A 22,416-nucleotide genomic window follows, 5' to 3' on the forward strand; every position below is an offset into this window, starting at 1 on the left:
AATACATTTAACATAAAATTGACTCTTTTTTTTTTGGTACTGAGGATCGAACTCGGTTTCTTGCGCTTGCGCAGCAGGCAGCGAAACCACTGAGCTAAATCCCCAGCCCTAAAATTGACTTTTAATAACTACAATTAAGTGGTGTTAGTATCTTCACTTCATTGTGCAATAATCACCACTGCCTAGTATAGAAGAAATTATGTACTATGTGGCTTTTTCCCTTAGTGTAGTTTCAGGTTCACTCATGGTGTGAAGTACATCAGTACTTCAATTCCTCTTTATGCCTGAATACTCTATTGTGTGGATAAACCCATTTTGTTTATCATTCATCAGCTGATGAACATTTGAGTTGTATTACCTATAGGAAATGATAGTCTATTTTCACACAGGTTTTTAATTTAAATGCTTATTTTCAATTTTCTTGGGTACACAAGCAGAAATGGAATCACTGGATAGTAGGGAAACCCTACTTTTGTTTCTCTGAAGAACTACTAAACTACGTCCAGAGTAGCACATTCACATTTCCACAAGCAATGTATGAAGGCTCCAATTACGCTACATCCTCCTTAACATTAGGTCTAGAGATACCTCTCTAAGTATTGCTTTTGTTGCACCTCATAAATTTTAGTATGTAGTATTTTTGTTTTCATTCATCTCAAGATATTTTCTAATTTCCCTTATGATTCCTTCTATGAATCTTATTTAGGTGTGTTAATTTTGTACACGCTTTCCGGCTTTTCATGTTACTGATTTTTAGATGAATCCTACTGCCACTGGACATGATTTGCATGAGTTTAATTTTTTAAAATGTGAGATCTGTCTCAAATTTGACCTATACTGAATATTGTGATTTTGGAAGAACATATATTCTATTGTTAGTAGAGTGTTGTTAGCTCTTACTGGCCTGTAGCTTTGTTTTGTCTTCTATTTGCTTATCTTCTTTTAGTTATCATTTGCATTGATTATCTATTTATTCACTTTTCACTTTGTCTATTAATGTAAAGGGAGTCTTACAGTCAATGTACAGGTGAGTCATATTGTTAAAATCCATTTTCCCAGTCTCTGCTTTTCATCACATCCAAAGTAATTCGTGACAAGAACTCAGAGTTCTGTCATTCTGCAATTTTTTTCTGTATGTATCTTTTTCTGTTGCTCAATTCTTCCATTACTGCTTTAAGTTTAGTTTTTTTACTATGTACAATTTGATTCCTTTCTAATTTCCTTTTCTGCATAATTTAAGTTTGCTTAATAGTTACTCTAGGGATTACAATTTACAATAATACACATATTAAATTTAAAATAACCTATTTTAAATTAAACATTAAATTTTTATAGCAAACTTCTGCTCCTATACCACATCTATTCACATTATCAAAAATCACACTTATACATTGTGTACTTTTTAACAGATTTATAATTGTATTATGCATTTGTTTTAAAAATCATTCAGGGAACAAAAGTTATAAACAAAAATAACACTGACTGTTCAATGTTCAATGTGATTATTTACCAATTTTCTTTGTGCATGTTTGAGTTACTGACTAGTGTCTTCATTTCAGCTTAAAGTGCTCTTTTTAACATGTTCATATGGTAGGCCTGTGAAAAACATACTCCTTTAAAGTTTTATCTGAGAAGGCATTTATCCTTTATACTTGAAAGATAACTTGGCCAGATACCGAATTCTCTGTTAACAATTTCTTTCTTTCAGCACTTTTAAAATGTCTCTTGACTCTAATAAACAAGTAGCTGTTGATTTTATTAAGGACCCCTTGTACATGTGGAATGACTTTAATCTTGCTTTCAAGACTTTTTCATCTTTCTAAGGTTTGATTAAAATATTTCTCAAAGTGAATTTTAGTGTTTATTTTACTAAAAATTTGAACTTCTTAGATATTAGATTCACACCTTCCTTAAAGTGTGGAAAGTTTTCAGATATTATTTCCTCAAATATTCTTTCTACTCTTCTTCCAAAACTCACATTTATTTTGGTTGTGTCTCACGAGTCTTTTAGTCATAGCTCTTTTCCCTTCTTTCTCTTCTCAGACTTCATTTCAACCAATCTAGCTTCAAGTTGATTGCTTCTTCCTTTCTGCAGTTGAACCTCACAGAATATTTTTTACCAATAAGGCAATTTTATTATAATTTATTATTATATTTTTACTACTCTTAATTAAATCCCTTAGTACATGATTTAAAAACTGAAATTGGGCAAATGTATTTTTCATCAGAATTTCCACTTGAGTCTTAAGACCTTGTTAAGTTCAGTGTCTGTAATTCTTCAGATTCTGTTGATTTCTTCTTGTGAATGAGTCAATTTCTTGACTCTATGTGTCATACCAATATTTTATTTTTGTAAATTTGATATTTTGAATAGTACAAGGTGGAAACTCTGGAAATCTGCTCCCTTAATTTTTGTTGTTGGTTGTTTTGGACTGAAGTCATTTGCTTAGTGACTTTTAAAAAGTATTTTTGTAAAAATTGTATTATTTTTGGTGTGGTTTGTGAAGTTTTTATTTCATTAGCTTAGTACTTAGCTAGTGGTTTGACATATGTGTAAATACCAAATAGTTTCTCTGGTTTGAGAAACTAAAAGTTTAAATAAGGATCAAAATGTATAACTGATAATGTGAAATAGGAAGAAAAGATCTAAAGGGGTAGGGGTAGGAGAAAGGAAAAAATATGAGAAAAGGCAAAAATGGAAATAAAGTCTTTCTAAATAGGGAGGGCTGAGGAGGTGAAAGGAGGGCAGGGGAAGCGGGAAAAAATAAGAACCAAGATACATCATGTAAAGAAAGGTACAAGATCCCAGTGATGAATGTAACTGTATTACATACCTAAAATGTACCAATAAACTTAATTTTAAAAATTCTGGAAACAAAAACGAGGAAAATTATGAAATACCTTCTCCATCTTTGCAGACTGGGGCATTCCTAGAACAACTATCCAGGCTTCACTACCTGATCTGATTGGACTAGGTGTCTAGATCACCAAGAGATAAAAGTTTGGCATCTTCTCAGTACCTAAGTATGCATTCTGCTTTGGGTATGGACATGCCATTCTACAGTCTACAGTGCAGAGGGGTGCCTTTTAAAGCCCTTACTTTCCAATGCCACTCTTCAGCTTTTCCTCCTACCCTTTTAGCTGTGTGTGTTGTGTGTGTGTGTCTGTTTCCCCAAAGGTAATCTTTTACCCCAAATAGCAGGGGCTTGTTTATTTAACTTCTAAGGCTTTCAATAACTCTATGCAGCCATAACTTTTTCAGGAACAAGAAACCCACACAGAAATGTAGGTTGCCATCTTGAAAAACCACTGCTAATGGGGAGAAACCTGGAAGGAGGGTGAGATAAAATGCCAGTAAGTTACCCTACTGTGTTTCAGGTGCTTTTATGTTGATTTAAGGATTTGTTTGGCTGCTGTAAACTTCTGTTTTCTAGACTTCAAATAACATTGATACTGACAGTTTTCACCAGTTTTCCTAGTTTTTCTATGGAAGAGTATGTCCTTGGAGTTTCTTCCTCTGTCATTTTTCCTGACATATGTGCAAAAATTTTAATGGAAATCAATATATCAACATTTGAGTGAATGTAACAATTTTTCCTAGTCTGCGTATCAGTCAGTGTTAAAATGTATGGATTCTCTTGCTGTATTATATAAATATATGCATGTATTTGTAACATGTATGCACATGAAAGGAATACAGAGAAGCTCATAAATAACAGAACTCATAAATTAGATAATGGAATTCTGTAGCTAATGGATACACACTTATACCCTTTACGTATGACTAGTTATAATATGGTTTCACTATTAGAAAAATACTATTAGATATATTACTGGTCTGGCCCAGAATAGCTTCTTGTTGGAGTATGGAAAGTACTTTAATATTTTAAACTTGACGAATTATGTGGGCTCTGAAGGATTTTAAGTTTCCAAGGGTTCATTCACATATTTGGTCCTTGGATGCTCTCATGTGTTTGTCCCTAACATTTCTTTTTTTTCCATTAAGTTTATTGGTACATTTTAGGTATATAATACAGTTACATTCATCATTGGGATCTTGTACCTTTACATGATATATCTTGGTTCTTATTTTTTCCCCATTCCCCTGCCCACCATTTACTCCCTCCACCCTTCCCTATTTACAAAAACTTTGTTTCCACTTTTTCCATTTTCTCATATTTTCTTTTCCCTTCTTTTCCTTCCCCTACCCTCTCACTTCCCCTACTACTTTAGACCTTTTCTTCCTATTTCACAATATCAATCATACATTTTGATCCTTATTTACATTTTTAGTTTTTCACACCAGAGAAACTATTTGGTATTTATACATGTGTGTCCTATGTTTATTATCACTGATCTCAAAATAATGATATGCCAATTTGTATTCAGAATAACCACTCCTTTTATGCACCCATAGGGAGATTCTCATAATAGTAAGAAAGGGAATACCTGTCAAGATCTATGGTTATAACAAGATCTAATTTTCCCAAGTCACTATGCCTACTGAATTGTAAGTTAGCTGGAATATTACTTTACATACAAAAGAAAAATACAATAAGCACACATCACTGATGGGCTCATTCATGTAAATACCCAGTGCAAGATTGAGTATGCTAAAGAAAATGTGTAACAGGATATTTGTCAGATGTTCTTATAAAAAAGAAACAACTTGAAATGGAATGTCATTTAAGGCTTTTTTTTTTGGTACCTAGGATCAAACTCGGGTCCTTGCGCTTGAGCAGCAGGCGGCAAAACCACGGAGCTAAATCCCTGGGCCCATTTAAAGCTTTTTAATTCTAAGCAGAAAAGAAAATTTTAACTGGAGATTATTTAACATATCAATTTTATGAGTTTTCAATACAGTGAATCTGGTTGAAAAGTGACATTGCAGAATGCATGATACCAGATACAAATCCATTCTTACTGTCTAGCAAAGAAAATATCATATATTATGTATGTGATTTTGCATATGCTTTGTCCTGCAAGCACGCTTTATCTGAACTACTCTTTGTAGTTTTGCCTATAGCACTTTCCAGTAATGATTTATGTTGAGATAATTTATTTTGAACTGTCATTTTTCTACAATTGTTCATAGAGAAGTTACAGTTTTGTAAACTATAAAATTTTTAAAAATATTGTTATCATTGGAATTACTTTTCATGTTCAGAGAAAATTACAAAACGTAGGCTGGAAAATTTTTACTAATACAGGATAAGGAAGGACTTACTACCTTGGTCATAAAATCTGAGAATGACCTGAGTTTGATCATGATTAAATACTATTAATCTTTATAGAGTGATGTGTTTTGTCAGTATTAGTCACTCAACTGCTTATTGTACTGAAAGATATTTCTGACAGGTAAGGGAACAAAATATAATAAATGTCTTTCTTACTAAAATTTACTCTCAAACTTTATTTGTATTCTCTAGAGTTCTAAACGGACTTCAGGAACTATAAAAATACTAAATGGATTAAGAATTATTAATGGATAAAAGAACTACAAGTGAAGCGCTACCTAGGAATAGGCACCAAACAATTATGGATGCCTATTGCTTTTTCATAAATGCCATTTCAATCTGAATTAATCTGTGAACAAAAACTAGGAAAATTAGTATTTTTAATAATTGTTTTGGGAATATATGTTAAGGTTAATATAGTTCTGAATTATTAGGTAATTTTCACTGAATATTATGATGTTTTGAAAAGATAGCTCTCATCCTGCTAGCACACACATTGCCTTCGGATAAATATGCCCCAGTAGGCTTTTAAATTATCCATTCTTCATTGAAATTCATTGGTACAAAATAAGTAAATTCCATGGATATATACCTGGTTCCTCTTTGAGACTATATAGCTGGAACACCCAGTGTACAAAATGTTCTGTGATCTATTATCCAAATTGTAATGAAAATTAAATAAGTCTTTAAAAAAGAAAAAAAATATTAAACTGAATGTAGAATTATTTTTCCTATATCTACCTTTAGGTTGTACTTGGAATATAAAAACATAGGTTTGAGAGTTTGAAAGCCTGATTTCTACTTTTATTTTTGGCTTTCAGCTTCCACTACCAGAAAAAATTTTGTATTTCCTTTCTTATTTATAAAGCAGTTGTGAGAAACAAATACAATAATGTATGTAAATATACTCTACAAACCAGGATATAAGCACAATAATTGTTACATTCCTATACTTGATTTCAAGAAAGCTTTACTGAGTCATTCACTCATTTCAAAGAATTAGTCTCTTATACAGATTCAGGGAATGAGGCTTAAATGGCAAGCTGCTTCCGCAAAACAAAAGGAAAATGGCCCTAATGTGTTAGGTTTGCTGTTATGAATCTAGATTCCTAGATGACACTTCTAATAATGGAGAATACTAATTCATAGCTGTGGTGTGTTGCTTCCACTGCCTAATACCTTTAAGGCATGTTGATTAAGTGGATATTTGCTTTAATTTGGACCCCAGGAAGATTTTCCCTTTCCTAGGTTAGGCACCCACATCCAGGCATTATTCATCCAACAATTTATCCTACATGCCTTGATATAGTTAGGATTAATAAGAACAAAACACTACTTGTAACAGTGCACATCCTTTATAACTGAAACTGCAATAAGTATAATTTCCCATACATGAAATTTTCATGCATATGCCTTATCCCTGTACAATACTAATTATTCTTTAACATACATTCCATAGGTTTCCTTTACTAACATGTGGTCTCCTTTACTAATGAGTGAACAGTTCTAAAACATGAATTCATAGTTACATTGTCATTTATTCCAATCCTACCACATACACTGAATATGTCTGAAAAAACATTTTAATGTTTCCTTCGCAGATTACTGAATGTTACTATCCATTTCTATAAATTAAATTGAGTAGGAAAACTGACAGTTTAAAAAATGTATACAAGAATAAGCTAGCTTATCACAAGAACAAAAAAAGAACTCAAGAATTCAAAATGGTCAGGAACAGTATCTTCATGGTAAATATTCACTTTATGCAAATCCCACTTGGCTTCATTTAATTAAAAAGCTGAAAAAGAAAGAAAATTATTATGTACTGAACATAAGGAAAACACAACATGTAAGTACATGTAAATGAAACAAAAATGTTATCATTATATTAATTCACCTGTTACTTTTCTATTAGGGCAATATTTTGAAACTGACCCTATAATGGAATTAAGTTTTATGGCAAGAAAAGGTTCAGAGGTGAGGATGTGTTAACTTGAATTGTAGTGTTTCTATACACACCTCTGGCATTGTTTAGAGCAACAGTCAAATGGTAATGTAGGAGAAATAAAGGGAATGAAACTGAAATATTCAACTTTGAATGTCATAAAATATTGTTTTTCTCCATTTATACTTCATTTGCTTAGATAAAACAATTATTTAATCAATTGGACTTTTGTTACCATAGTTTACAATTTCCTGATATTGAACAGCTAAAAATAATATATGCATAAATTAAATTGCTAATATATTTCGATGAAACATTAATGTACAAACAGATGCAGTACATATGGCACTAAAAGAAAAAGGTAACTCTTTTAGTATCTTTTAAACTTCTCTAAAAAAGATTTAATTTATTTATTAACAGGAATCTATTTAACTTTTTAAGATGGTAAGTCAATTTAAATATTGTAACACTGATTAAACCTTTGATGTTTGTATTTTCCTGCCAACATGTGACATGTCCTTTCTCAGTCTCAATAATATAAGGCAACTTTGCAAGGCAAGACCCCAATTTTTAACTAAACACTGAAGCAAAACTCAAATTAATGTTACTCTGCTGAAAAACCATATTGTTGAAAAGTGTTCAACCTAGCAAGTTTAATATTTGGATGTTTATAATATTCTAGGCAAATATTGTTTTGTCTTTCTGAACCTCGGTTTCCTCACTGTTGAAAAAAACACTTGTTTTGGATAATTTCCAAAGTTCTTTCCAGTGCTACCACTTTATGAATGTAATAATACTACATTCTGAATGTAAATATATAAAGAATATATTTTATATAAAACTATATAAAATACATATACTTTAGAAATACATGAAATAAAATAAAGAAATATTAGTATGTAATCATAGTATATTTGTTATACAATTATAGTATATTAGTTATACAACTACAAGTTTGGCAATCTTTTTTTTTCAGGTACTGGGGATCGAACTCAGGAACTTGCACTTGCCAGGCAGGCACAGCACCACTGAGCTACATTCCTAGCCCTTGCAATTACAAGTTACAAACTAAAAGTTAGTTAATACAAACAGAATAATTACTCTGTATGTCTATTTTTAAGGAATCGTTAAAAGATAGCAATTGTATGGTGCTATCAGGATGCAGTCAGATACTGCTTTAGCTTTTCCAGATAAGCCATGACTGAAGTACTAGAGGCGGTCATCTCCATGAAGCAGCATGGCAGCAGGAGCCCTTGTCAGAGCAGTACACTGTCACAGCTGCTCCATCCACACAAACTTTAGCAACACAGATTGCAAAGCAGACTGATATTCACTTGCAAGGAAACTTGTCAGTATATTCTGTCAATTACAAGCTTTCCTGAAGTTAAAATGAACTAAAGAATGAAAAAATAAATCTCAATCATAAAAATTTTAAGCTGTAATTAGAGCTGGAAAAATCAGAACCTGAAACTGAGAACCTGAAACTGAGAATTTGTGACTTGTTTTCAAAAGACTGATCTGAAAATTTCAAAGCAGTAGACTTTTAATTATTGCTTAAAATACAGCTCTATTAAAGCAGTCATATGACCCCTTATGATAATTTTATAAGCTTCTAAATTTTTATAGCTAGAAAGTTTTCAAAAGTTCTACAATATTTAGGTGTTCCTATTTTTACAGAGTAAAAAGATCTTTGTGACTACATTTCTAATATAAAAATAGATTAAGAATTCTTAGTATTCTATTTATTCATTGTAGGGTTTTTCTAAACTAAAATGCTCAGAACTTGTTATAAGAATCACTTGTTTATATCTCATTATTAAATGACAGATATATTCAATACTGAACTGAGCACATTCTATTGACTGCTCTGCAATAAAGGATAAAACAAATTGAGTACTTATTCTTTTATACTTAGGCTCCTTTTCATAAAAATGAGTTATAAAACTTGTTTACAACTATACATTCAAGATATTGGAAAGACTTGGAATGCAAAAACGTCGCAACTGTTTTAAATGTTTCTTAGAAAAATATGAACTGTTATTCTCTAGGCAATCATTCAGGTTTCATGTTTTATTTTTATTTTCATTATATTAATATTAAACATCCAATATATGCTCCAATATGAATGTTTTATATTGATATCCTCATAGGATTAGTCTCATTTCTATCCACCTCTAATTTCTAACATATCTTTTTCTCTTTTCACATTTACCTGTCCAATAATTTTGATGTGCAACCTAAAAGTGTAACAGTTCTTATTGATTTATGCCTCCTACTGTGCTTGATGTTTTTCCTAATAATGTTTATCACATGAATAAATGTTTTTGTGTATTACACTTAAAACACTGTCAAAAACACTAAAAACTGATAGATTCCTCTTATTTGTGCTTTTCAGTGTTGTAGTCCATTTCCTGATGGAGCAAATGGCATCTTAGGTACTACTAACACCTTCTGACTAGACTCCATTCTACCTCTTCCCTGGTGGCATTTATTGTAGTTCATAGCAGGCTGTTTACAAACAACATTGACTACTGTGGCCAGATCATCTTGGAGTGAATCTGTGCATGCTCAGCTTTACCTAGGGAAGTGACTTAAGACAGAAGATAACTGGCACAGGCAGTGAACTGTATACATGGAGATTTAAAGCAGGGCAGAACCAGCATAGATATCCTCAGCCGGTGTTCAGTATTCCACTTTTCCCTAGCCTCAAGGAATGTTCTTGTATACAAAGAGGAATGACAAGATTTTCTCACACCATTTTTCTCTTTAAAGCTAACTCTCTAACTCCCTATTATCTATAATTTAGATAAAAATATTAGCCTTGTCTTACTGAGGAGTGATGCTTTAAAAGTTCATTAGCAAGTTTATTTAAAATTCAAAGCAAGATTTTCTAGGGAAATTTCTCAAATTCAGGCCACAAAAAAAAAAGTCAGTTTCAATCAGCATTCAACAGAGTTGTGCGTTTTTTTTTTTTAAAGAAACAGTGAAGAACTAGTGAACATTGATTGTGTTCAAGAGTGTTGTGCATAGAAGGTCACTGCAGGGATGGAATGATTCAAACTCATGGTCTTTGTTTCTTTTATCTGAAGAACAGAGAGATTTGGGAAAATTAAGTATAGCACAGTGACATCATGTTATAGGATGGTGAGTCAAAGTATTATGAGAATTCAAAATCAACAAAACAAAGCAAAACTCTTATTTTGAAAACAAATGAAACAAAGGGGTAGCAGCCAACAGTAAGGAGTTAAATGCAGAAAGGGACAAAGGCGTGAGAATTCATGAAGTTCGGTTAAACCGAGAGTCAGCACCTCTGCAAAGAACCAAAAGGTGAACATTTTAAACTTTTTTGGTCACATGTCTTTGTTAAAGTGCTTAAATAAAACTGTTTTAGTGCAAAAGCAGTCATGTACAATATATGAATATGAACCTATTTCAGTAAAAGTTTATGCATAGATAATACAATTTAAATTTTATACAATTCTCACATCAGAAAATATTTTTTCAATGATTCATAAATATAAATCTACCTTTTCTTTTGCACACGCAAAAGTTGCTGACTCCTGCATAGATAGGCCCAAATTAAAAATTTTTTACAGTGATTCATGCAATAACATTATTGTATACCTAGTAAAATTATATGTATTTTGAAAGAATAATGGTATAAAAATTTTCATGATGTATAGAAAAATTGATTTATAAAATATGAATCCTATAATCCTTCTCTAGGTTCACAATATATACTGTACAAGGTAAACTGCTGACATTTGATAACCAGGGTGTTGGGATCATGAATGCATCTTATTTTCCATTTTCTAGAATGAACATATATTAACTTTTCCTTCTTTCTTGTTAGCTCAATATATTTTGATGAAGAAGCATTGTAGAGGGTACACATCTTACAATGATAATTCTGCCATCATGCTGAAGTGATAGATTATGAAAAATAATGCCTAGGTATTGAGAGATACATTAGCAGACTAGCTGACAGTTTGAAAAGATGCAATGTACATAAATGAAGATGGCAGCATTAGAAACAGAAAAGTAATGGAGACCAAATTAAATTAAACAATGTAACCAGGACCAAGATACGGAATAGAGAAGGATGTGGGATGAGTATAAAATGACTCCAAGACTTCTGCTGAGTATGTCTTCTGTCGAGTATGAGGATGACACTGTCTTAGGGAATGGAGCTAAGGGAAGAGAAACAGTTTTGGAGGCAGAGATGATGTTTGGACATATTGAGGGTAAGCTGTTAATGTAGCATGCATGTATGGTTCTGGATCTCAAGAGAAAGATCAGGATTTCATAAGTATATTTGAGACTAAGAATTAATTTAAGAGAAAAAAGATACAAGTATCATGCTATAAAATTCAGGATATAAAGTTTCATCTAAAATGTCAGAACAATCGGGCTAAGTGAACTCTGGATTTGGTCACTGGGAGTACTAGAGACTATATCAGAGCATGTTTATTCTTTTTGTTCTCATACTTTTAGATGTATGAACTAGTAAAACGTAAGTGATGTATGGTTTGTTTTGGGATTTACTTATTTTGAATGAATTATTCCATCTGTTGCTGATGTTTTAAAAGATCAGAATATACATAATACTCTCAAAGGAATGCATTTTTTCCAATTATGAATTGTTTAAATACTCCACTGCGATCTTCTGAGGGACAGAATTTTCTTGTGCACTATTCTTACTTCACATTCTCAAAATGATGAAGAAATCAGGGCAATGTCATGGTTACATGAAGTCACTCGGTCTCACATAAAGAAATCACTTATATGGCTAAGGGGCAGCTGCTCAGATTTTATTTTGGTGCCGCCCTACCCCCCCCAAAAAAGAGAGAAATGGGAAAGAAGGCCTAGCTTAAACACAGCTAGGCTGTGGGCTGAATTTTCACTCTAGTTTCACTGCCCTTGTGGCTAAGAGGAGTCCCTTATTCAATCAAGATTTTCTTTAGCCTTTATATTCATGTTAAACAGGAATGAGAGGGACAAGTATATTATGGTTGCTAGCCAGGTATCTTTAGCCAGAAGTCCTGAGGCTATTTCTCTCATAAAAGAAGATTACTCAACCAAGTAAAGTCTCCAAAGTCTGAAACAAATGGTCATTTTTAAAGGTCTAAAGAAATTCAATCCTTTATTATGAATGAGAAAAAAGATCTCTGGGAACAGAAACTTCTCTGTATCTGTAGTTACCTACAGTAATAGCTGTCCAGCCCTACTACTGTTAAGGCCAGCATGCTACATGGCCAGCACAGACAGCCACACATGGTTAAGGGTTTTGATGACATGACTAGTAATAATTAGAAATAGTCAGAAACACAGATACAGGGTCTGGGGTAAAAAGAACAAAAGAACAAAAAAGCTGGTATGCGAGGTTATAAAGAACGAAGAACACATTTGGACCACAGGAGCTTCTCATATCTTCCCTGCTTTGGATAGATGACTGAATGCTGTCCAAAATCTGTCCTCCCACAGTGGAAATGACCCTCTAGAGATCTCAGACTCAGCATGGATGTTCCCTAGACTTGAAGGTTAGGATAAGCAGAGCAAAAGTAAAAGTCAAGCTTCTGCACTTTCTCTACAAAATTAAAGTCCCTATAATTTATTCCTGAAATTATCAACTGTTGATTTAAAAAGAAGTTCTCAATAAATTATCTGCTTGGAAGACTTGTGCTTTATTAATATGATAGTTATATTGTTAGTGAGAAAAAGGATTACACTACATTTTTCCTCCAATTTCCAACAATTATTTACTTCTCTAAAGTGGTCAGAAGGTAAAAAAGAAATTATGCTTAAGGTAGATGGCCTATATTTGTATGAATATTATTATATAAAAATACATTGTTTGCCAAATGGTTTATTCCAGGTGTCAAAAGCTGTTGGTGATTTATGCTGAGGACTTGTCCTGGAAAACAGCTTAAGACTGTGCAATGGGATTTCATAATTATCTTACATTTCTAAAACAGTAGTTTACCATAAATTTTCATACTTATGATAAATATTACGGTCTTTATTTTAAAGATGAGGAAAACTGAGGCTCAGAGAAGATTAAAAGACTTGCCTGAAGTTATAGAGTTTTTAAGTGCCATGGTCCAAATCACATCTTCTCACTCAAAGTCCAGATCACTTTCCAATACACCACAATGAAATACAATAATATGGAAAAAATAATCCTTAAGATTCAATTTCCATTTGTACAGTTTTATTACAAGATTTAGCACTGTATTCTCTATTTAGAAAAGGGGATAAACAATGTTGCCTTTTCTCTAAATCATATCTAAAAATCTTTAGATCTTTATGCCATTCTCTAAAGTTGGGACTCAACACGAGAGAGACAACACCAAATTCTTGTCAATGACATGTATTGAGAACTATCACCAGAATGTTTATATATTATTTTTCTATTTTTACAGTTCAAGTTTGTGTTATTTTCCCTACAGATGAAAGATGTATATCTAAGATGTACAAGTGAATATGGTATTGCTATACACTGTACATCCTGGGATATTCTGTCTTATGTGCTTGTTCACCATCATACTTTCTAAAGTACCCCTTTCATTTCTAGTTTCTCTATTTTACTTTTCCTTACTGAATGTCATTCCATTTTTTATTGCTATTAATCATTTTTCAAAATAATCAAACATATCACGAAATACAAGTATAAGACAATGGAAGACACTTTATCCATTTCTATACTCATCTAATATATATATCTACTTTTAATTTGATGGCAGCCAGCTCAGAATCAGATTTCTGGAATAACTATCTTTCTACACATGCCATTAGCTGTGTAGAACAACCCGACAACTCCAGGGTTTGCCACTGGACATGGATTACATTTTCTAGGCTTGTGTAATGTGGCAAACTAGTACACTTCATTTTTTTCCAACAGTTCCCCTGCATTTACCGCTAGTAGATAAGAAATGTTTTTGAGCACACAGATTCAATTAACAAGTATATGATGAGCACCTACTATGTGCATTGCACTTTGTAGATATAAAAGGTATATTTGTTAAGGACCTTTACCCAAGTATATTACAGTCTTCTACAAGGAAACAAATTAAACATATTAAACAATTGTATATGAAGACTTAATGAAAAATACAATGCAATAAATTGCTACTGAATAATTAAGTGCTAACATGACTGTTACACATGAAGTTAGCTAAAGTAATTAATTTGAATTGCGAACTCACTGTATTTCAGTGACTACAAAGTTATCCCCATAAAATTCTGAAGTTTATAGAGGATGAAACAGGCTTAATAAAGTTAAATATGTTGGTAAAAGATATAGAAGTAACAGACAACTCTTAACAACTGAGTCTGTCTTCACTACTTTAGAGCTGATGAAAAAACTAACTCTAAGTCACAGTGAGAAGACTGAAGAGTCAAATCCAGATTTATCTAACTGCAGAGTCACAGTTCTCAGCTATTTAATATAAAAAAATTAAACCCCAAACTGGAATGCATGACTTCTGCTTTAATTACTGATATTTTCCCATTATATTTACATCATGCTTTTTTTTTTTTTTTACATCATGCTATCTTATAAGACAGTTAAAGAAATTGTAGAGACGGGAGGAATCAAAATGATAGAATACAGAATGTTTCATGTTATTCCCTTCTAAAACAGACTTGATTGCCATAGATGTTTCCATAAAAGTCTTCTGAAGCAATTTTTGAGTCACAGATGCCCGTGGAAAATGCTGAGAAGGTAATTACCCATAAGTGAAGACTATTGTGTTCCTGCTAGCACTTCGTTCTTCCTAGAAATTGGGGAAGAACTAAAGTTAATTTTTATTTGATATATAAAATGAATTCAGTATTATCACTGGAATAAAATTTCTTCTGAAGTATGACTCAGAAGGTAATTAAATCAAATTCAAAAGAAGCCTCTAAGTTCACTGCTAGTTTTAAGGGACCCTAGAGTCCAATTAACTTCATCAAAGAGTTCAGGGAAAATCTGTTCTTTACTCAACAGAATTATGCAAATATAAAACAAAGCTATTTAAAGTTCAGTGTAAAGGAAAAAAAAAACCTGTTTAGAGAAAAGTAAATTAAGTATACATGAATTTAAAATATTTATATCAGAATTAATGATAATAATTAGCATCAAACATTTATTGAATAATTAAAATTAGGTACCAGACAATGTGCTATGTGATTTACGTGCATTCTCTCATGTTACTAGAATGAGGCACATAAAATCATCTCCACTTACAAATGAGAAAACCTAGAGTTAGAAAAGTTAAGTAATTTGCACAAAGTCACATAATAAGCAGACTGGGGGTTCAAAGAAAGTTTGCTTATTGAAACTCAGAAGACAATCTGGGAGAATTTAGTAACAGTACGAAATAGGCTGATATTGTAGAAGACACCATTAATACACTAGGGAAAGACTGAAGGAAATATGATAAATATTTTAAGATTTTATGCTCTTAGTAGGTACATATATTAAGACAATGAAAATACTAATTTTGAAGGTACTGTGAAATAGTGAAAATGTATCACAGGCATATAAATATTGAGGGTTTTACAAGGTGAAAGATTAAAGCTAAAGTAAAAACATGATAAGGAAGAATCTTTCTATATGGAATAAATTAAAGGATGCAGATTATGCAGAATTTGAAATTTTGAAGAAAAAATAAAATTAGTTTAAAGATGATTTTGACATGATGTTATGTATAAAGACAATTATGGATACAGTTGTGTTTCAGATTTGCAAAAAAGTTGTAATTCACAAAATATCAAAAAGAAGTTATTGAAGTCTATAAATGGCAGAACACAGTGACATAATACCTAGGAAAGTAATGTGATGTTGAAAATTGAAGCCAATGGCTACAGGTGATTTTTAAAAAGTATGAGACAAAGTTAGGTTCAAATCTGCATTTTCACTGAGGGATATCTTGAGTTGTATCCCAAATACAGGAATTATCTAAAGTATACAGAAGTGAAAAGTTTTCCCTTGTAGCTCACCTCTTGTTTAATAATATTTAATATGTATAGTTGGTAAGGTCATGGACATGGTCTTGGTTGAGAAGCTATTTTTATTTCCTGTTGTAAGCCTCATTCAATGTACTTCTGTTATAAGTAGTTGGCTTGGTTTAGCTCTTGGTCCCTAGGGTTTATGATTTTGTATTTCAAGATCCATATTCTTTGAAAATGGACATCTACAAATGTTCTTTCACGTATATTTACCAGATGAATGGATAAAGGAGATGCAGTATTTATGCACAATGGAGTATTACACTACTATAAAGAAAGATTAAGTGATTGAGATTAAGACTGAGTCATTTGTAGGAAAACAGATGCGCCTTGGGACCATAATGTTAAGTAAAATAAATCAGATACACAAGCTTAAATATTCATGGTTTCTCTTATATAAGAAACCTAAAGATGTACAAAGAGCAAAATACAAGATATACAATAGGAAGTAGGGAGACAGATCTTTCTGAAAAGGAAAGGGGGTCAAGAAATGGAAGGAGGGAGAAAAGAAAAGGGGATGAACAAAGGAATTATGATGTGTTATGTAATGTACCAACTTTACACAAGGAATGTAAACATTATGTACTACAAACATGTAGTAAAAAGAAAATCATCTGAAAAAACAAACAAACAAATGAAAAAACAAGTACTCAGCATCAGGACATGCCTTCTAGAATGTGTTGTGGAGTTTCCTCTTCCTAGAATGATGGTTTCTTGCATTTCACTAACTTATTTCATACAAACTACCTTTAGCTACTATGTGGGATTTGTATTTATCTATCTATCTATCTATCTATCTATCTATTTTTTTATTTATTGGTACTGGGGATCAAACTAGGGACCTTGCGCTTGCGAGGCAGGTGGCCGAACCACTGAGCTAAATCCCCGGACTGGGTTTGTTTCTATTTTTAAATAAAGTAATATAATGCTGGTTTCACAAATAAAGCTTCTGGGAATACATGTGTTCCTTAACTATGTGGTGCTATGTTTATAGTCAACTAATCTCTCACAGAATAATTAAACCAGAAAAGATTTTTTTCCTTATTAACATCTCATCTTTCAACTAGTCCCAGAATAATTTCCCTTTTTCCCCTTTCTGCTGTTGCTTTTGCCACCACCTTTGCTCTTTCTCCAGTTAACCAACTATTCTGATATATGTATTCACCTGTAGTGTCAAGTTTTTGGAATTTAGTTCAGAATTTGTCCAGATCTGTGGTATATACTCTTTGTAGTTTTAGTAACACTTGTTTATGATGTTTACCTTATATTTATTACCATAATTATTTATAGAAGAACTGATAACATTTCTGAGCAGAAAAAAGAAAAATGAAAGATTATTTAGAAGAAGAATGAAGCAATGGAATAAAAATAAGACCCAAAGTATTGTATATCCTTACTTAGGCAACATTAGCATATATAGGCATACTGGATAATAAAAGAAAGCAAGTTTTTAAGTGTAAAACTGGTGGTTTTGTTCATAACGCTCCCCTACACTGTAATGATGGGGACATACATCTTATGCAAACTTGAAACAAAAAAAACCAATTTGAGTCTCAATAAACACAGGAGAGATATCTTTGCATGCTGTAAGGATTTATGGAAGCCTAATGAACAATTTGCTGCTATGTCCATAAAAAAGACAGAATGCAGAGAAATACATACACATATAAGTTCTCAGCACAAGTGAAGAGAAATACTAGAAGATTATATGGGAAGTGATAATTAAATTAGAGAAGTAATTTAAAATTTGACAGGATAGTTGGATAATTGAGTCATGCAATTCAAATAAGAGAAATAATAGAAATCTTGGTAAAAATTTGAAGCAATAGTATATTATAAAGAAATAGAAGGAAAATTTAAAAAGGAACATTATCCCATCATATAAAATATAATAGTTTTCATTCAGTAAATAACTTATTTTTATTTCATTTAACAAACTAATTTGTCAGAGATATTAGTTCTTCTCTCTCATTTTGTTTCATTTCATGTACGTCATTGTAAAATTTCTTTTAACATTTAAGGAAAAAAATAAAACAAGTTTTTATAACTTCCTCAAGGAAGGACTCTTCTTCTATCTTACTCCTGAGCTATTCAGGCTCACAAAGGAGCTGGAGGGAACAGACAGCAAGTTATTAGTTTGATGTTAAACAGCTAATTGTCAATATTTTTCTTAGATGCTTCAACTATCATATTATTGAAGTCACTGTACATTTGACTTTGTATGTTATTTTTGACTCTTGTTCTGGGACAATTTTTTACTTTTGGGAATATAAGAAATTAGATGATCTATACAAAACATGGCATAGGAGAGGTCAAACAGACCTGGTCATCTGAAGCTCTGCTTCTGCCTCTAACTAGAGATACTCTACAGTTTGAATTAGAGAATTATCCTAAAATTCATCCAAAGCAGTAAGAAAAAAATTTCCTTGTGTGTTTTCCTCTTGTCTAATTAGTACTTTTTCAGATAGAAATATGTACATTATTGAGAAAAACATGCTAAGTTTATCAAGTCAGAGCTGTAGACTCATTATTGCCCAGAAACTACACATATACTTTTCTTTCCACTTGTCTCTTGACATCTTAGGATTCTCTGCTCATGAAATACCCTTAGCTTCTCTTCTCTGTCTGAAGGCTATCCTTCACACAGAGCAGCCTAGCTCAGGTATTCTGCTGGAGTCTTCCTCTCTTATTCAAACCCACAGAGATCATTCTCACCTAAAAATTATTTCCTTACAGCAGACTTCCATTAGCTTTTGATACCCAGTTTCATGGGCATACTTTCCTTTTCCAAAGAACTTAACAGTACTTCATAAAAAATGTTTTTTAGCAACTCAAATAAAATAATTGAAACTGAAAGGCAATTATGAAATCATTTAGCACATAGTTCTTTAAGATTGGTTCATCAGAATTATCTGGGGAAATCCTGAACTGATTTGATTCCTAAGACCCACACTTGAATCTAATTCAATAGGATGTGGCATAATACTTTCATGTTTTAAAAGTTCCCTTCAAGAATTAGACGGGAAACCAAGGAAGAAATATGATTTACTCCACCTTATTACATAAAATGAAATCTCAGAGAAGTGACTTGCCAATGTATGAAGCTAATTAAGTCAGAGCACAAGATGAGATCCCAGATGTCTGAAACTTTATTCTAAAGAGATTACTAAAGCAACTCAGAAATCTCTTGCTCCATTTAACTGTGGAGGCTGTTTGTGTATCATTTTGAGAGCAGTTAAATCCAAAGTATTAATAAGGAAGAACCTCCACATTTTGGATATATATATATCCGCTTTCTAATTATATGGATTTTTTTCTACAGTTGCTCTAAAATAATTCTCAGTGATCTATTTCTGGATCAGGCAATGTTAAATCAAAATTCTTTGGATTTTCCTTAAATTTATTGCACAATTTGAGTTATCTTGTATCCCATTTTAAGACTGTTAGTTTTTAATTCATAATGGAAAACTGACTTGGCCAATGAATATTCTCCCCATTTATCAGAGATAGTACTGAGGTAACTCCTTTTGTCCCTCACTTTCTTAATCTTTTACCAAACTTTTATTATAATTTTCCTGTGCAAGGTAAATTGCTGAATTCCTAAGCCCACAGGACTCAATCTAGGATAGGCAATACAGCAACTAATAGGATACTAAGTATTATATGATAGGATATATAGACACAAACTCCCCTCAGTGTATTCAAGTGCAGGGTAGGAGAGACTAATTCCTTTGTGGAGTTGGGGAAGATTTGCCAGAGGGGCAACTAGAGTTGGTTCTGAGCAGATATTTGCTTTCGGGGAAAGGATAATCCAGATAGGACATTAAGTGCAAAGACAAGATTTGTAAATGTCTGGATTATTCAGGTAACATGTGGAGTTTAGCGAACCTAGAGCAAAGGCAGCACAGGTAAACTTTCATTTGCCCAATTTCAATTGCTGAATTATATATTAATGGATTTCAATAAGAGTAATAAAGGATGGAATCTGGCTATTTTTAAACTTTACTACATTCCAAGTTCTTGCTATTAGTCTTAGTTACAGAAGCTATTTTAAGGTCTCTTTAATATGGCTTCATTGATAAGCATTTTGACCAGCACAACTGATTCCAGACTATTTGGTGAAATCATCCTAGTTGGAAATAAATCATGACTGTTTTGGAGAAAAATGAGGTATGTATTCTATGCAGTATGATCATAGTCATCTACACACAAGGAAAGAAAGATTAAGGGCTCCTATGACCAGACTACACAGTCTCGAAAATTTCCACTAAAGGATGCTGTTATAGAAAGCCAGGTTCACCAATCAGGAAATGGAACCCACACAGTGTAGGTAACAGATGATTAGCTATCACATATTAAAACAAAAGCTTAATACTAATAAAAATTTTAAGTAAAATCTTCTGACAACCAAGACTGTGTTTATTACTCTAAGAATACTAAACTTAAAGTTATAGCTTTTACCCTAAGCATAGCTAATATTCTTTTCTGTACCACTTGACACAATCTGCCAGGTCTGCATCATCATTTCTAAACAACCATTACATGTTTTACATTTTCTCATCTTCCCTTCTATTAAATCTTGGTTATATCAGTTTTGTTGCTTTCTGCCTCAATTTAGTAACACTTTACCTATAACTTCAAGAAAACATATGGGCAAGAACAAGTAGGTGTACACAATTCTGATTTGCATGTAAATATGAGGAAATCAAAGATGGTACCTTTAACTAGATGCTAAGTCCTATTTTGATACCCTGGTTTGAACTGTGAAATGCTATCAGTCTCCTATTGAACAACATTCTTTATATGCATTTTTTCATTTATGAAGATTATTTTGTAAACTAAAATACTTTTCTTTTGTTCTATACTGTAGTTCTAAATTAGTTTGTACTTATTTGTTCAACACACTGGCATTACCTAATATGGGATATTTTGTTCCAGGATCTGTGAAGAAGTAGTGAATAAGAATGATTTGATCTCTGCCTAGAGTTTTTATCTAGTGGAGACTATAAATATAAAAAAAAAATCATAAAGTTATTTAATTATAAGGATATGTGCTGTCAAAAATTCATATTTGCTATTTAAGTTTTCCTTCGCTTCAAAATTTTTCTTCAAGGGAAGAAGCTTAAACACAAAGTTTATTTTTAAAATGGAATCAGAGGAGTGCAATGCCTAGCAAAGTAAGTTTCTCTTTCATGGAGAAATCATTATGCAAATGGGAAAAAAAAAACTCTAAGGAAAATAACACTGTTTTCAGAAATTCTTATTAAAATCATGAAAGTAAGGAAGAAAAATGTCTTTTCCACCATAATCACTCAGGATCTTGAGAGCTATAAAGCACTTTTTTCAGTCCTATCAGAAATAGATCACTAGGACCAGGGCCGATGAGGTAGACTGGCATGAAAGTTCTCCTTAGCTTGGCTGCCCCATACTGGAAAGCCACAAATTTAACCAATCAGGTCTTTTTTCTTAGAAAGTTTATAAATTATATGGAAGGAGTGAAACCGTAGCAGGATGGAAACCAAAGGCAGAGAGAAGGCATCAATTAGTTGAAAAGGAGGAGAGAGAAGTACAAAGAAATTTGTCTGTAGTAGCAGTGGTAGAAGGATCAGAGGTAAGAGGTAAGCAACTGAGCTACTTCTGGGCATGAGATGCCAACAATAAATTTATGCTGTTAAATGACTTTTCTGAACCTCTGCAAAATCTGTTGAGATTTATTTGTATGGCAACTAGCTTTTTAGCTGTTCTTGCTTCTCTACTTATCTTTACAATGTACCTTGCATTATTTAAAATGGCTCAATTGCCTCTTGGCTACCTGAATCTAAAATTGCTTGACAGAGTAGCCAAGCTGTATCCAGGCTGTTGAATCTGGTAAACACACCCAGCAGCACAATAAATGTCTAGGCCAGGCCAGCATTCCACTTCCACACTGCACCTCATGTTGTTTAGCTCACCGGGTTTCCCAAGCTTCTTTGCTAGGCTCTCTTCTGACTCTGTCGCTTGGCAGCTTTTTACTGGTTTTCACCTGAACAATGTCAAGTTTCATATTCACAAGCTACTCTTGCAAGGGCATGACTTCCATCTCTTTTTCTAGGAGACTGCACATTTCCAGGCTTAAGAGGCCAGCTGAAGGTAAGCTCATCTTGACAAGGGAGTGTGACTGGCTGCACAATAAAAAAGTTGAAATAGGCTGGGCATGGTGGTACATTCGTAATCCCAGCACTTGGGCAGGAGAGGCAGGAG

The 22,416-nt window shown here is 32.7% G+C and overlaps 1 protein-coding gene across 8 annotated transcripts in view; it reads right to left on the bottom strand.

The window, feature by feature from the left end:
• The window catches only part of Tusc3 (tumor suppressor candidate 3), a 297,038-nt gene that overhangs the window by 62,679 nt on the left and 211,943 nt on the right, over window positions 1-22,416 (bottom strand). For 3 of the 8 annotated variants that reach the window (XM_087217203.1, XM_087217202.1, XM_087217199.1), the window contains one exon: window positions 14,706-14,957. The exons of 3 other annotated variants lie outside the window; for them this stretch is intronic. In XM_087217203.1, the coding sequence (XP_087073329.1) occupies window positions 14,927-14,957 (31 nt within the window). In that variant the 3' untranslated portion in view covers window positions 14,706-14,926. Of the gene's footprint in view, window positions 1-5,549; window positions 7,036-13,252; window positions 13,318-14,705; window positions 14,958-22,416 lie in introns of those variants that run through there. 2 more of the 8 variants (XM_087217200.1, XM_087217201.1) reach the window with 2 other exon arrangements.

This window comes from Heterocephalus glaber, unplaced genomic scaffold (assembly GCF_053883595.1).
Source record: "Heterocephalus glaber isolate CG9 unplaced genomic scaffold, H.glaber_assembly_v1.0 deba00001461, whole genome shotgun sequence".
Taxonomy (NCBI): Eukaryota; Metazoa; Chordata; class Mammalia; order Rodentia; family Bathyergidae; genus Heterocephalus; species Heterocephalus glaber.